The sequence below is a fragment of the Mixophyes fleayi genome, chromosome 3 (assembly GCF_038048845.1).
Source record: "Mixophyes fleayi isolate aMixFle1 chromosome 3, aMixFle1.hap1, whole genome shotgun sequence".
In the NCBI taxonomy this organism is placed as follows: Eukaryota; Metazoa; Chordata; class Amphibia; order Anura; family Limnodynastidae; genus Mixophyes; species Mixophyes fleayi.
The window spans coordinates 19,562,078-19,579,801 of record NC_134404.1 but is presented as its reverse complement, the minus strand read 5'-3'; the positions used below and the strand labels follow the sequence as shown (position 1 = coordinate 19,579,801).

General features: G+C 45.1%; 1 protein-coding gene across 4 annotated transcripts in view; it reads right to left on the bottom strand.

Moving 5' to 3' along the window:
- Positions 1-800: 800 nt before the first annotated feature.
- Positions 801-17,724, bottom strand: part of NCOA1 (nuclear receptor coactivator 1) — a 329,252-nt gene continuing 312,328 nt past the window's right edge. For 3 of the 4 annotated variants that reach the window (XM_075201166.1, XM_075201167.1, XM_075201165.1), the window contains 8 exons: positions 15,183-15,333; positions 14,414-14,728; positions 13,476-13,577; positions 12,567-12,981; positions 12,098-12,272; positions 10,774-10,957; positions 7,041-7,133; positions 801-5,955 (listed from right to left, as the gene is read on the bottom strand). In XM_075201166.1, the coding sequence (XP_075057267.1) occupies positions 5,785-5,955; positions 7,041-7,133; positions 10,774-10,957; positions 12,098-12,272; positions 12,567-12,981; positions 13,476-13,577; positions 14,414-14,728; positions 15,183-15,333 (1,606 nt within the window). In that variant the 3' untranslated portion in view covers positions 801-5,784. The remainder of the gene's footprint in view (positions 5,956-7,040; positions 7,134-10,773; positions 10,958-12,097; positions 12,273-12,566; positions 12,982-13,475; positions 13,578-14,413; positions 14,729-15,182; positions 15,334-17,724) is intronic. The other variant, XM_075201168.1, reaches the window with a different exon arrangement.

Sequence of the window (17,724 nt, the reverse complement as noted above, 5' to 3'; positions counted from 1 at the left end):
GAGGTCGAGGGTATCAACCATTAGGGTAGGTGATGAAACCCGTGTGACATTGCAGCGTGGGCAGACAAAATCGCTCTACACCACCAAAATACCGATTCACTGGGCAAAAGAGAAAATATGTCATCAAAACACCAAACATTGATCAAGTGTATATAAAACTGACAATCCGACGGATTTACGGGGTAGAAGAGCTCTGGAGTAGGAAACACTATGTTCTGTAATATAACCTAATATTGAGGTACAACTCCATCTTCTCCCATAGAATCCAGGATTTTAGTAGTTGGAGAGTGTAGAGGATGTTCCATTCATCTTACAGTATAGTCGGAGGCAAGCTCAGCTGGTCTGACACTACCTCACCCTGCTGGGAAAATAGCTGGAGAGCACAGGTTGCTCTAGACAAATCAAACATAATGGGCCCCAGGCGTTAAGAAATGTAGGTCAAAAAAAAAAAAAAAGGAGTAAAATGTTTTCTGGACAAACCATGTTACAATGCAAGGGGTCCAAATTAATTTATTATTTTGCACATAAGTTAAATACTGACTGTTTTTAAATCTAGAGAACAAATACTTGATAGCTTTATTTTTACACTGAAATTTAAGGTTGACCTAGGACATGCTCTACCCCCAACTATTATTCTGTCCCCACATTTTAAATTTACCTCCACCTCCAATGCAACATGGTTTTGCCCAGGTGCAAAGTTACTCCTTTTGTATGCTTTGCTCTCCTTAATGACACAGGTCCAATAAGTCCAATATATATTTATATACATGCCGTTTTTCACCCAGTAAAGCAAATGGAAATCAGAATTTTAAATGACTTTATTTACAATAAACAGAATAATTAAACATTTAACAAGCCAATAATATAACAGCACAAAGGCAGTATTATCTAACCACTTCACTGCCTGGAGCATCTGCAAGGTGTGGGTTTTGCAAAAACAGCACAGGCTGGGAAGGAGTCTCCAAACTAAATGACTGTTCATAGCGTCATGCGCAGGTATCTGGAAATCAGATAAGTTCATGGGCACCTTACATTCTCGTCTCATTTCTTAATGCATTGTTACATTTTTATTCTAGAGTCCTGTAAAATAGATTTGTCGTTTTCTAGAGCAAAACTTTAAAAGGAAAACCTCAAAAAAAAAAAAAAAAAAAAATGTAAAAAAAAAATTTGATGATCGCCAAACGCCTGACGAGAAATATTCGTTAGACGTTCAGTTTTATCGTTTCGGTATTTCCATCTTACAGTACATTCTGTTCCTTTACTTCTACAAAGTTTACGTACAGAAAATAGAAGCAAAAACATATTTTTTTTTTCTTTTTGCTACGCAGTTTTCCTTACGAAATTAAAAGAAAGATCAGTTATTTTTTTTATTTTTATTTTTTTTACAATAAATTATCTTATCCATTACAATAGCCAGCACTCATTTCAAACAAAATATAAAACAATTTTTTTCTTAAAGGGAACAACTCTTTATTTAGCAGAAAACAGCTTCACTTTTTTTTTCCCTATTGTAGGAAAAAAACAATATGAAAAAATCCCGGTGTTTACTCTTTTTTTTTTTTTCCTTTTCTTTTCTTAAGAAACAATTGTAATACAAAATATTTGAAACTTATCTTCATACCTTATTACATTTACGAAAAAAGCAGCTGGCTAAAGAATCTCGATTCAGAAAAAAAAATAAAAAAAAATTAAGAATTAATTGTATATAGCAATTTACCTAAATGTTAAAAAGGTATAGGCCATGTATTTTTTTTTTACATTTTTTTTTTAATTTTCTTTTGTTTATTATTATTTAGTAGTAGGACTTAGAAACAAGGCCCTTTTTTCTAGAGCAAAATAACAAATAAAACAACAACAAAAAATACACAGCATTAAAATAAAAAAGACATGTCGACATGCTGGTTATCTTACAAGTTTCAGAAGTCAGGTTTTTGGATAAAGTGAAAGTTGCCCACCACATCAGAAGAAAAGTAATAAGTAGTTGTATCCGGAGCATTATATAAAGCCTATTGGTTTATCCGCAGCAGTTACTAAAGCAGAGGGGGGGGGGGGGGTCACAGACACTGTCTTTCATAGAAGTGTGTATGTACAATAAATACACTTGTTTCAGTGAAATTATGATGACTGTTGCCAGAGATAGAAAAAGGGCATCTAAATTTTTGGGAGACCTGAGAGCAGATTAGGGGTTGCAGAAGTTTTGTAATTTAAAGTAGTTTTTCCAGTTTTAGTTTACACAAAAGATCCTCACTTCTTCCTATGGAAATGAAAAAATACAGCAGTGAATTCATAAACCTTTGTCTGTAACAGTTGGGGATTGGGCTGGGGATTTGAGGGAATGGAGATTCGGACGTTTATTTTGGGGCTCCCTCTCACGTCTAAAATTATTTTCTCATAATATGTAAATTAACACCAGCATATATTAGAAATATTGCTTTTGGACAAGTTTAAATAATGGGAGACAACAAGGCCATGTTTTAAATCTTACTGGTCTGGGTAATGTAATCTGAGTCCTTAAACTTTGTTTTGGTTAGAGTTGGGCGAGATTGAAGAAGATGGAGTGTACTGTAAAAAGGCAATGTTTCTAAAGTTTGAACTGGCTTTTATGATGAATAAAACTGGACTTGATCGGGGGTCCCAATAAAAAAATTGTCAAAAGATGCACAAGTACTATTGAACTGTCTGAGGAGCACCTGTCACAGGTATAACTACACTTATTCCTGATTATCAAATATATATATATATATATATATATATATATATATATAATGCATAGCATGATCATGTTGTAATTCATGTTTGTTTAGTGTAGGACTGTGTATAATTTTTCACCTGGACCCGCTCTGGCAACAGAATAGGGCCGGGTTCGAGACTGACGTTGGAGTTTGAGAATAGAGGAATACACAAAAGGCAGTGTCAATGAATGGAAACACAGAGTAAAAACAACACATACAAAACGACTGTACAAGTCCTTTATACGTTCTCCGAAATATAACTACTTTAAAAAAAAAAAAAAAAAAAATACTGGTGTAAATATCAATTTCCTTCCAAAAAAGAAAAGAAGGCTCTGTTCTTAAGAAAAGCAACATAAAAATATACAGATTCCCGCTGCGTGGTACCGCTGTAGGGTACGGGCAGAAGGAATATCCTGAGTTAGGTTACACTGTGGTGGACTTGGCGAGCCTGTAGGGTAGACAGTATCCTAGCAGCAGGTTAAAGCGATTACTTATACTAGACATCTGAGCGCCGCTTGCAGGAACGATACAAATTTGCTTTGTGATATCCAGAATGCATAGGGGTAGGGTTGGATTTACAATAAGAAAACACTTTGACAGGAGGGGAAGGGTCAACTGTGCCGGCTCCGCCCACTCTGCAGCTAGCTCTGCCCAGGTCTCCACAACGCTATTCCATATATAACTCCCAATTATCTCGCCTCAATATCTGCACACTTAGACACCGCCATTTTTTTTTTGTTTTTGTTTTTTTTAATTCTGATTGCACACAGTGAATCATAGCTAGGGGGGAGCCGCAGTAGTTTTGGCTAAGGTGCTCGGGATTTAAATCCAGTCCTGCTTAGTGGTGGGTGTATTTCATTGTATGTACACCAGGTTGTCAGTAGGTTGTGAGCTGAGCCTACAACAAGTTCCTTCTTCAGACCGCTCCGTTTGGATCAGACGGGGCACTGCTGATATTGGGGGACCTTCCTAACCCCTTCTAATGGATGTATGGCAATTTCAAAAATCAAACACCCGATGGCTTTTTTGCCTGTTATGCTTTCCATTCTTCATTTTATGTTTAGGCTATAATTTGGCTAACTTGTTTGGATTGAGGTCCATGATCTTAGGTCTTATCAATGTCTTAGCAAAAGCTGCAAGACAGACTGTTCTTTGTAAGGTGCTAAAGCGCTTCTGTCCTGGTTTTCATTGGGGACAATTAGCAATAACGTTTTTGGAGAAACATCTTGAAAACTCATTTTTTAAAATGAAAACACATCCAGCCTTTTTCGCCAAGCGAAGGATGTGAGTTTTTCGAAACAAACTTGCACAGCATCGTAACCTTACAATAACGTGTATGGCTATTAAATAAGTTCCCCAATGCACCCGACGATAACTCTGGAGCAGAATAAGGGATTTTATGAGACGATACATAATTGCTCATGCAGACAAAGCCTTTAGAACAAAACAGAACAGGACTACTGTGTTTAAGACCAAATTAGCCATGACAATTGTGGCCGATATGGTAAATTACCAAGGTGTTTATGCACGGCTATGGAAGGATTCCCTCCCAATGATCGCCAGAAGTAAGGAAAACCTGTCTGGAAAAGGTGTTTGTCCTAATACTGAACTTCACATTACAAACAGTGTAACAATATAAAGGAAAACGTTGCTCTATTTAGTTAAAATATGAAAATTGGCGGCGATCATAGAATGCTAGGGGGCCCATCGTGGTGCACAAAATTGATGGCGATTCCTCTGGAATTTGAAAATTTCATTAGTTTCTAAAATTTCCAGTCAAATTTCACAGATGTCCAACTTTAGATCCTAAATCAACAGAACCCATAAGTGCTTGTTATATCACAAAACATTTTTTCTCCTCCGCAATTGGCTAAATTCTAACAAAATGTACAAAATGAGGAAATTATGTTTGAAAGTGTGATATATATATATATTTTTCTAGAAAGGGAGATAGTCCATTCACATACAGGATGCTGCCGTGTAGTTGCACGGTCGTACTTTAATGCAGGCTTCGGCCTACTCTGCCTCAGAAGTCAATCAGGAGGCTACAAAGACTGCAGTTGCCTTGTCTTGGCCTACGGGCCAGGACCATATCGACAGGTTACTCGTCTATTCAGTGTGTGGATACCAATTTACATAGTGAGGGGTGAACAGCACTGTCCTCAGTAAAACTCACTGACCTCCTTCCTGTATACAGCGATGGAAAGGAAAAGAAAATCACTTTAACTAACTCCATGATTTTACGCTCTGAAGAGAAGATTTTCACTTAATTTTTTTTTTTTTTAAGAAATTTGTCAAACTTCAGGAAAATATTGCGGACTGCCAACGTTTGCTGCTCCAGCAGCAAAGAGGGTTAAAAAACAGGCCGTAAAAAGGTGCGCAAAGCAGGGCCTCCCACTTAGAAAAAACATGATTGTACATACAAGCCAGAAATAGCTGTACAAATGCACTTTAGCTGCAACAAAGATGAGCTTTACCTCGGTATAATATATATATTTATATATACTTTTCTCTCTTTTTGCCCCCTCCCCCAAACCCCACCACCCGTAAATTACCCAGAACCCTTCTCTCTCCTCCTCGGGTTCTACATCAGTGACAGGACCAGCTGAAACTGACGTTCTGCGACATTCTCTCCAGGCGCCAGAAAAAACAAAAACGCCCATTCCGTTCAGTGTCATCACAGCAACTGCGTACAAAAATAAGTATCATCTGTCATTTGGCTCGAAAGGGGACCGTTGGTCCGATTGTCCAACCCTGCAGCTCACTCCAAACGTCCCAACGCCAGCTAAGCGACATCCAAAGAGGGCAAGGGGGCTTAAGGGGGATTGAAAAAAAAAACCTCTCATTGTTTTTTTCTTTCCTCTCCTTTTAGCAATGTCTCTGCTTCGCAGTCTTCCAACTCGCAAGGATGGCTGCAAGTTTAAGAGATATCAAACATCTCTGCAAAAATATAGAACATATATATGTTGCATATATATATGTAATTCTATAATTCGTCTGTGTTACTCGTTGCATCGCTCTCGCCTTCACAAGGCCTGGTCTGGATGAGCTGTCATTCAGTGAGCAACTGTTGTAATAGGCTCTTCTGCTGAGCCTGTGGCGTCTGAGATCCTGGTGTGGTCTTCTTTGTATTAATGGATCCTGATTGGTTCAGGTAAGGATCCCCGCCCACGAGGTTCACTGTGCACTGGACGTCTGCAAACACCTGCACTTGTTGTACCTGCTGGGAAGATATATACAACGGGAGGCTTAGACAGGAGAAGTAGCATAGACAAACCTATAATAAAAGGTTAAGGTTCCCCTGACAACAACACACAGAGTGGAGGCGGCATTTTCTGGGCAATATTCATGAGATTTCAGACATCACGCAGTAATATCACCATTCCTGGGAGCTGGTTCAGCCCACAATACAGCTACCTCCGCAGACACCTTAAAGTGGATTGGAACCCATCACCGAAATCACAATATTTATTGCCATATGCTGATCGCTAGAATCTGATTGGTTGCTATGGGCAACAGCTCCACTTTTCTTTTATAGAAGGTTTGATACATCTACCCCGTGCAGTGGACACTGTACTTAAAATGTGGAAGTAGATCTGGTAGATCCCTTGTAGAGATCATTTGTAGAAACTGTTCTAAAATAGTGTCAGACATGCAATTATATTCATATTTTTACACATTTGCCTTTATAGCGCTGTCCTCCTAAATGTATATTTTTAAGCGTTTTTGGGTGTATTAGATTTGTTTTATATTTTTATTGTTGATATTCCAACAGCAACTCCTTACTAAGAGCACCTGCACTCACACACCAATCAGACTCCTCCCTGTAATTACTGACGCATGTAAATTATACAAAACTACATACAACATACAGAGTGAATGCCATAATCCACAGAACAGGTATAACTTACATGTGTCACACTGGAGGCGGCCATTTTTGGGCTGAACGGCTATCCATGAGAAAGAAGCATCAATTCACTAGTAACCAGTGATACAATTGAGGTATGAGGCACTTCATGGCCAATATTCATGAGGCACTGGTATCTAGTGAAATGACAGACTGCATTCTTCTGAACGGTCGTTTCACTCATAAAACGGCCACTTCAGTGTGGACAGAGCCTGTGCTCTTACTGGTTTGATGGCTGTAGATATCTGGGTGACTGATCTCTGCTGTGACTGAAGACCACACAAGAGATGGCTGAAGTCTGAGGGTTTAATTCAGAACATATAACGTATCCTGACATACGGTGGTTATATGTACAGATTACATACAGTCGGGACATGAAGACAGCGGCTGGCGACAATTACCTGTCCCGTGTCTGGATCCGTTTTCAGCAGATCCGTAGAGGAGAGTTGGTTGCAGTAAAGTCCTCCAGGTCTCAGAGATGGATCATTCACCTGCTGTAATACAGACACAGTGGTGGTCAATGACAAGCAGCCCACTCTCCATCTCCACATACATCTTCACCTCCATCATCTGTATACACAGCCGCCGTCACTACACCTCCATCATCTCTATACACAGCAACCGTCACTACACCTCCATCATCTCTATACACGGCCGCCCTCACTACACCTCCATCATCTCTATACACGGCCGTCCTCACTACACCTCCATCATCTCTATACACAGCAACCGTCACTACACCTACATCATCTCTATACACAGCCGCCCTCACTACACCTCCATCATCTCTATACACAGCAACCGTCACTACACCTCCATCATCTCTATACACGGCCGTCCTCACTACACCTCCATCATCTCTATACACAGCAACCGTCACTACACCTCCATCATCTCTATACACGGCCGCCCTCACTACACCTCCATCATCTCTATACACGGCCGCCCTCACTACACCTCCATCATCTCTATACACGGCCGTCCTCACTACACCTCTATCATCTCTATACACGGCCGCCCTCACTACACCTCCATCATCTCAATACACGGCCGTCCTCACTACACCTCCATCATCTCTATACACAGCAACCGTCACTACACCTCCATCATCTCTATACACAGCCGCCCTCACTACACCTCCATCATCTCTATACACAGCAACCGTCACTACACCTCCATCATCTCTATACACGGCCGTCCTCACTACACCTCCATCATCTCTATACACGGCCGCCCTCACTACACCTCCATCATCTCTATACACGGCCGTCCTCACTACACCTCCATCATCTCTATACACAGCCACCATCACTACACCTCCATCATCTCTATACACGGCCGCCCTCACTACACCTCCATCATCTCTATACACGGCCGTCCTCACTACACCTCCATCATCTCTATACACGGCCGTCCTCACTACACCTCCATCATCTCTATACACGGCCGCCCTCACTACACCTCCATCATCTCTATACATGGCCGTCCTCACTACACCTTCATCATTTCTATACACGGCCACCGTCACTACACCTCCATCATCTCTATACGCGGCCGTCCTCACTACACCTCCATCATCTGTATACACGGCCGCCATCACTACACCTCCATCATCTCTATACACGGCCGCCATCACTACACCTCCATCATCTCTATACACAGCAACCGTCACTACACCTCCATCATCTCTATACACGGCCGCCCTCACTACACCTCCATCATCTCTATACACGGCCGCCCTCACTACACCTCCATCATCTCTATACACGGCCGTCCTCACTACACCTCCATCATCTCTATACACAGCCACCATCACTACACCTCCATCATCTCTATACACGGACGTCCTCACTACACCTCCATCATCTCTATACACGGCCGCCCTCACTACACCTCCATCATCTCAATACACGGCCGTCCTCACTACACCTCCATCATCTCTATACACGGCCGCCCTCACTACACCTCCATCATCTCTATACACGGCCGTCCTCACTACACCTTATCATTTCTATACACGGCCACCGTCACTACACCTCCATCATCTCTATACGCGGCCGTCCTCACTACACCTCCATCATCTGTATACACGGCCGCCATCACTACACCTCCATCATCTCTATACACGGCCGCCATCACTACACCTCCATCATCTCTATACACAGCAACCGTCACTACACCTCCATCATCTCTATACACGGCCGCCCTCACTACACCTCCATCATCTCTATACACGGCCGTCCTCACTACACCTCCATCATCTCTATACACAGCAACCGTCACTACACCTCCATCATCTCTATACACAGCCGCCCTCACTACACCTTCATCATCTCTATACACGGCCGTCCTCACTACACCTCCATCATCTCCATACACGGCCGTCCTCACTACACCTCCATCATCTCTATACACAGCAACCGTCACTACACCTCCATCATCTCTATACACAGCCGCCCTCACTACACCTCCATCATCTCTATACACGGCCGTCCTCACTACACCTCCATCATCTCTATACACGGCCGCCCTCACTACACCTCCATCATCTCTATACACAGCAACCGTCACTACACCTCCATCATCTCTATACACGGCCGTCCTCACTACACCTCCATCATCTCTATACACGGCCGCCCTCACTACACCTCCATCATCTCTATACACGGCCGTCCTCACTACACCTCCATCATCTCTATACACAGCAACCGTCACTACACCTCCATCATCTCTATACACAGCCGCCCTCACTACACCTTCATCATCTCTATACACGGCCGTCCTCACTACACCTCCATCATCTCTATACACGGCCGTCCTCACTACACCTCCATCATCTCTATACACGGCCGCCCTCACTACACCTCCATCATCTCTATACACAGCAACCGTCACTACACCTCCATCATCTCTATACACGGCCGTCCTCACTACACCTCCATCATCTCTATACACGGCCGCCCTCACTACACCTCCATCATCTCAATACACGGCCGTCCTCACTACACCTCCATCATCTCTATACACAGCAACCGTCACTACACCTCCATCATCTCTATACACAGCCGCCCTCACTACACCTCAATCATCTCTATACACAGCAACCGTCACTACACCTCCATCATCTCTATACACGGCCGTCCTCACTACACCTCCATCATCTCTATACACGGCCGCCCTCACTACACCTCCATCATCTCAATACACGGCCGTCCTCACTACACCTCCATCATCTCTATACACAGCAACCGTCACTACACCTCCATCATCTCTATACACGGCCGTCCTCACTACACCTCCATCATCTCTATACACGGCCGCCCTCACTACACCTCCATCATCTCAATACACGGCCGTCCTCACTACACCTCCATCATCTCTATACACGGCCGTCCTCACTACACCTCCATCATCTCTATACACGGCCGTCCTCACTACACCTCCATCATCTCTATACACGGCCGTCCTCACTACACCTCCATCATCTCTATACACGGCCGCCCTCACTACACCTCCACCATCTCTATACACGGCCGTCCTCACTACACCTCCATCATCTCTATACACGGCCGCCCTCACTACACCTCCATCATCTCAATACACGGCCGTCCTCACTACACCTCCATCATCTCTATACACGGCCGTCCTCACTACACCTCCTTAATCTGTATACACAGCCACCGTCACTACAACTCCATCATCTCTGTACACAGCCACCGTCACTACACCTCCATCATCTCTATACACGGCCGTCCTCACTACACCTCCATCATCTGTATACACGGCCGTCCCCACTACAACTCCATCATCTCTATACACGGCCGTCCTCACTACACCTCCATCATCTGTATACACAGCCGCCCTCACTACATCTCCATCATCTGTATACACAGCTGCCCTCACTACACCTCCATCATCTCTATACACGGCCGTCCTCACTACACCTCCATCATCTCTATACACGGCCGCCCTCTCTACTACAATGCCAAGTTTCTAGTACATTTCATATTATCTCACAGTTTAGTGTAATTAGTGCTACAATGATTTCAGTTTCCTCCAGCACCTCCTCACTTTACATGTTTTACAGGACACACGTGGGTCATACACTACTGCCCGCTGGACACGGTCACTGACCTGCTCCGTGCACATACTGTTCATGGTCTGCATGGGCAGGGAGCTCATCTGCATCTGTCCGCTCATCTGGTTGCCATTCGGGCCCCCGGTGTTGCCTCCTCCCATGGATACCGTTATGCTCATGTTGTTGTACATTCCTTGCTGGCCCTGTGAGGGCTGGTTCTGTCCCGCCTGCCCAAAGACGCTGTGAACACGAGATGTACGGAGTATTGTTATATTACAGTGATGCTGCGCTTTGTAACCACTGTGGTTATTACCAGGACACAGGACCTTGTACTTTACTGCTATCAATCTGCTTCACCCTCCCACCGGATCACTCAGAACAGAGTCAGCCAGTCAGAGAGTCATTCAGAGAGTCAATGTCAGTCAGTCAGAAAGTTAGAGTGTCAGTCAGTCAGAGAGTCAGAGTGTCAATCAGTCAGTCAGAGAGTTAGAGTGTCAGTCAGTCAGTCAGAGAGTCAGTGTGTCAGTCAGTCAGAGAGTCAGAGTGTCAGTCAGAGAGTTAGAGTGTCAGTCAGGCAGTCAGAGAGTCAGTGTGTCAGTCAGTCAGAGAGTCAGAGTGTCAATCAGTCAGTCAGAGAGTTAGAGTGTCAGTCAGTCAGTCAGTCAGAGAGTCAGTGTGTCAGTCAGTCAGAGAGTCAGAGTGTCAATCAGTCAGTCAGAGAGTTAGAGTGTCAGTCAGTCAGTCAGAGAGTCAGAGTGTCAGTGTCAGTCAGTCAGTGTCAGTCAGTCAGAGAGTCAGTCAGAGAGTCAGTCAGTCAGTCAGTCAGTGTCAGTCAGTCAGTCAGAGAGTCAGTCAGTCAGTCAGAGAGTCAGTCAGTCAGTCAGTGTCAGTCAGTCAGTCAGTCAGTCAGAGTCAGTCAGTCAGAGGGGGGTATTCAATTGTTAGCGTTAACGCAAAAAAACGAGCGCTCAAAAAATATTACCGTTTATACAGTAATATTGCGCACGAAAAGTGTTAATACGATAGTTTACTCACTGAAATTCCGCGAGTAATTACCGTATTAACGCTAAGATTTTTTGAGCGCTCGTTTGAGAGCGTTAACGTTAACAATTGAATACCCCCCAGAGAGTCAGTCAGAGAGAGTCAGTGTCAGTCAGTCAGAGTGTCAGTCAGTCAGAGAGTCAGTGTCAGTCAGTCAGTCAGAGTCAGTCAGTCAGTCAGTTAGTCAGAGAGAGTCAGTGTCAGTCAGTCAGTCAGTGGCTTAGTCACAATGGACTTCTTGTTTGCTCCGAACTTGTGACATCACCGAGGCATGGGGACTGCCTGCAGCCAGGGACCTACACAAAGCAGCTCTCAGGGAAATCTACGCCCCCTTCTTACCTGGAGCTTCCCAGCGTGCCCTGCTGCCAGCTCTTAAGGTCAGGTGACTGGTACCCTGGCGTGGACGGTGTCTGCTGGAGCATGGGGCTCTGAGAAGGGGTGATGCGAGGGGACATCAAGGGACTGGTGGGGCTTAGAGATGGTGCGAAGGTAGGGTCCCCCTGCTGGCTGATACCTGCAAGCGACAGAGAGACGTAAGCTCACTAGAACATCTTCAGACTAATGCTACAGAACTTGGACATTACAATGGTGCAACAAAAACATTCTAATTATTGGTGGTTAAATATATTTAAGCTGATTTTTTAGAATTTGCAAAAGTAGAACATGTTTAAGAGAACATTACAACGGGTGCTGTATGTATTTATGTTACTATTAAAGTACAGTCTTGTACAACTCTATGGACACTGTTAGCAATATATGGTGGATGGGGAGGATAATAATAGTAGTTATGTAATTGTCCCTGTATTACCTGTTGTCGAGTACTGAAAGACATTCTGCTGCATCTGAGTATTCATCCCAGAGCCAAACTGCCCTCCGACGTTTCCCATCATGCCTCTGTTCACTATTCCGCCTCTACTGCCGCCTCCGCGGTTCGGCAGCGAGGCCTCCGGAGTTGTACCCAGAGGTGAGAAGGGACTGGTTGATGGGGGTGGGTTCACAGGGTTTGTACCATAGCTGTGGGGGTAAGGGAACTGCTGTGGGGGACCTTGCGGGAGCCTGGAAGCCCCCATAGTGACGGGAAGACCAGCTGCCGATGGATGGTTGCTTCCGAAGCTCTGCTGCCTCATCAGTAGCGCTCTTTGCTGCATGAGCTGTTGCTGGCGGTGTTGCTGGCTGTACAGTTCCCGCTGCCGCTGAGCGAGCATCTGGGCATTTAGCGGAGGCTGCAGAGACAAGCACATACAAGGTCGGCATTTCAATCATGTTCATCAGACCCAAAACGTAAAATCCACCATTGGGCGTAACTTGCCCAAATCCCCGGGGTTTTCCAAAGCCTTCAGGGCCTGTCTGTGTAGTATTGTCAGTGCCCCTCCCCCAGTGAAAGCAGTGTTGTCAATGCCCCTCCCCCTTGTGATACTCCCGCTCACATTGACTGAGAAGTACAGAGGGGAAGGAACATCAACAAAACCTCTATGTGTCTGATGTTTGGGTTTGGAGAAGAGCAGGAGGGGGGTGGGGTATTATAAACTATGCACTACATAATGATTAGTCGGAATCATGGGAAGTGATATGCAAATGACAGCATCTTATATGTAGTTCTGGCTTCAGAATATATAAAGACAGCGTTCTGTAATGCAGAGGTGGACAACTCGTGGCTCTCCGGCCTCTGTGGAACTACAAGTCCCAGCCATCCCGGCTTGCATACCTTCAGCCTTACCTGTGGGGAGATGGCTTGCTGCATGCCCGGCCGCATGACCATGGGAACCGCATTTCCTACACCAAACTGGCTGAGGATGGCTTGTCGATTCTGGTGCACCATCTGCAGAACAGACAGAGAATGGAGGAAACCAGACACATTCCCAGGACACAAACACTAACCCTCCCTCTACTATCATGTCACAGGGAGGGAGAAGACAAAGACGGGGATTAAAGATGGGACATTTTTATACAAGATTACAACAGGGAAGGTTTCTCTGACTTTTCCCCAACGCTGCAGATATATAGGATGGAAATATTAACAAGGAGCCGTGTTTGGAACTTTTTAGAATCTCTCCCATTGTTACATTTCCAATCCTAGAACGGTGTCTGCAGATCACCCCGCAGTGTCTGCGTCGCCCCCCTGGATACTTGGATAATACATACAAGTGATTTGATTCCAGGGGAAGGAATAGGGGGTTGTCTTTTCTTTCTAGGACAGTCATTTAGTAATCAGATCCTTTACTTTTATTACTACAGAATCCAATGTAAAGTGGATGAATTAGTAACTACAGTGACAGTTACTCTTAGATCCATGTTGGTGTCTTTTTAGTATATACAGATATATCAGTGATGCTTTGCACGGGGGTAGATAATCCAGCTATTGCATACAAGATACAGGCCTGGTAAAGTCATGTTACGATGTGGAACCAATGCACTGTACTCGCATTGTACCAGAAGTCCCAGCATTCCCAGCTTCAAGGTTTGAATGCAGTCTGTATACATTTTAAGGCCAGGAAAGTAATATAAGTGGTCCGTGCATGGGCTTTTTTTTAAACACGCTGCGTTAGCTTGCTGGCTTCCCTCTGTACCATATCTTTGTATCCTCTGTCAGATTTGCCTATTCTTCTATTCTTTACTGATAACAGAGAGAACAGGCTCCCAGTTCAGTGACTTTACCTGCTGCTGTCCCTGTAACCGCTGTTGCAGCTGGAGACGGAGCTGGTTGGAGGCCGTTCCTGGCCGGGCCAACGTTTGCCGAGGCTGCATGTTCATGCTGTTGGGATAGGACCCTCGCTGAGGAGGCACCTGGATTGGCACAGGCCCAAAAGTGGTCTTCTGTCTGACCATGTTGGAGAAGGGTCCGGGAAGTCCGGGGTTGGGCGAGGCTGAGGGGTAGGACTGTGGGTACAGTCCAGGCTTCTGTTCCATAAGGACCGGAGCTACAGAGGGCGGCTGAGCAAACCTGTCATTCACCACCTCCAGACCCCCTCCCTGCGGAACACAACAATACAACCAATGTTAGTATAGTTCCCAAGCAACTACCACCCATTACAATTATACAGTGTAAACAAAATACATGAATGAGGACCCGGCAGCTGGGTCTGTTAATGGCTGCGAAGCGCGTAAGGTGTGTGAAAGGCTGCATCGGGAGGTTGATCAGGTAGCTGAAAGGACAAGACTCAATTGCTGTTTAATTAACCGGTTAGTGCCACATGCATGTTTTTCACTGTCTCAAGGCTTTTATGTCTGGGGAAGCAACTACTATTACCACCACCGATGAGGTGGAGTATTGCATAACAATTTGGGTTCCGGGATCAAACCCCCGAATGTTCTACAATTGCTGCCTGACTAGCTCTGGTCAGTATAACCACCAGCGTGCCGTCATTTACATTGCTGGCTAAGACCTGTCCGTAACCACCGGCCAATTTAGAGAGACCATCCATACCTGAACAAGCTTGTCAATTCCGAGGGCTCGGTCTAACTCGGCCAGCTCATTCTCGTCTTTGCCATTGAGGTAGGACACCAGTTGTTCCAGTAGGATCTTCTCATCATTCTGTCCCTCCATGGTGGTTGGAGGGCAAAGGAAGTCATCGATCCTGCAGGGGAAGAAGAAATAAAACAGATATGAAGGTGTGGGCACCTTAACACGCTCATTGAGGGTTTCTTCTACAGAGAAATTATCTTGTTATGATCTACAAAAGCTCAGGCAGAAGGAATGGTCTCTGCTCATTAGTTTGTGGGAGGTGAGATACAGAACTGCTCCTGGTACATTAGATTATTTATTTATGCATTCTTAGATATGTTGCAGAGAGTAAGTGCACCAAGTCTCTCCCGAAGCAGAGAGTAAGTGCACCAAGTCTCTCCTGTGGCAGAGAGTAAGTGCACCAAGTCTCTCCTGAAGCAGAGAGTAAGTGCACCAAGTCTCTCCCGAAGCAGAGAGTAAGTGCACCAAGTCTCTCCCGTGGCAGAGAGTAAGTGCACCAAGTCTCTCCCGAAGCAGAGAGTAAGTGCACCAAGTCTCTCCCGTGGCAGAGAGTAAGTGCACCAAGTCTCTCCCGTGGCAGAGAGTAAGTGCACCAAGTCTCTCCCGTGGCAGAGAGTAAGTGCACCAAGTCTCTCCCGTGGCAGAGAGCAAGTGCACCTAGTCTCTCCCGTGGCAGAGAGTAAGTGCACCTAGTCTCTCCCGTGGCAGAGAGTAAGTGCACCAAGTCTCTCCCGTGGCAGAGAGTAAGTGCACCAAGTCTCTCCCGAAGCAGAGAGTAAGTGCACCTAGTCTCTCCCGTGGCAGAGAGCAAGTGCACCTAGTCTCTCCCGTGGCAGAGAGTAAGTGCACCAAGTCTCTCCCGTGGCAGAGAGTAAGTGCACCAAGTCTCTCCCGTGGCAGAGAGCAAGTGCACCTAGTCTCTCCCGAAGCAGAGAGTAAGTGCACCTAGTCTCTCCCGTGGCAGAGAGCAAGTGCACCTAGTCTCTCCCGTGGCAGAGAGTAAGTGCACCAAGTCTCTCCCGAAGCAGAGAGTAAGTGCACCAAGTCTCTCCCGTGGCAGAGAGCAAGTGCACCTAGTCTCTCCCGTGGCAGAGAGTAAGTGCACCAAGTCTCTCCCGAAGCAGAGAGTAAGTGCACCAAGTCTCTCCCATGGCAGAGAGTAAGTGCACCTAGTCTCTCCCGTGGCAGAGAGTAAGTGCACCAAGTCTCTCCCGTGGCAGAGAGTAAGTGCACCAAGTCTCTCCCGTGGCAGAGAGCAAGTGCACCTAGTCTCTCCCGTGGCAGAGAGTAAGTGCACCAAGTCTCTCCCGTGGCAGAGAGTAAGTGCACCAAGTCTCTCCCGAAGCAGAGAGTAAGTGCACCTAGTCTCTCCCGAAGCAGAGAGTAAGTGCACCAAGTCTCTCCCGTGGCAGAGAGTAAGTGCACCAAGTCTCTCCCGTGGCAGAGAGTAAGTGCACCAAGTCTCTCCCGTGGCAGAGAGTAAGTGCACCAAAGTCTTTCCTGTGCGGAGCTGAGCGTTACGCGATTCAGTGACTTTATATACTATTAAGACGAACAGGATATTTTGTCATAGCTGCTATTTACCAAAGTCTGATACATTTTATACCAGGTCCCTGTATTCAGACTGTGTATTGAAGGTGCAAAATATATATTAAAAAAAATGCAAGTTATGGGTATTTCTTATTATTTTTGAAATATAGGATTTGTTTTCTTTATAAACAGAATTCAGAATAAACAAAAACCAGTAAAAAAAACAAAAAACAAACAGCAACAAGACTCCCAGTCAAACAAATCACCTCACAGGATGTAGCAGATATCTCGAGAGCTCCCTTGAAATTTCTAGCAAACGATCAACTGTCTCTGTTTTAAAGGGAATACAGTTCTCTAAAAGTGTATCTGTCACCTACATACAGAGCAAGCAGCCATTTATGAAGATGAGGACCGTCCATTCACTAGGAATTGGAGAGAGATGGGAAACCTGATACACTTTAAGGGATGATTGTCGGCCCTCTAATCTTCAAAAGGGCCCCACACTATCCTTAATCTCAAACAAACCCCGCACTCACCCCAATACACCCCAGGCTGCCTGCTGTCCGTCACTGAATTAGTGGCATCACTGAGGCAAGGCACCCAAAAAAGTTGTATTGACAAAATGTTTTACATTATAAGTGGAACTCAGAATATGCATCTATGTTCCAGTAGGTGGACACACTGCCTATACTACATTCTATTTAATGACACAGCACTTGTGGTCCATTTAGTATTCAGATAAAACAGAGGACACACTCCCCATAGTAGTCAACAAATCACTATTATAATATCTGCTTTAGCGGTGTTCACATGTGGGCAAGACAATGCCCCACAGACTGATGTCTGACCGCTGGTGAACACAAACCTACAAACTACAGCCTTTAACGACTGATACTGTGCGATTGACAAAATAGTTCTTACAATACTTATTAAGCCACATCCTGCATTCTGCCCAGCGCTACAAGTAATAGCC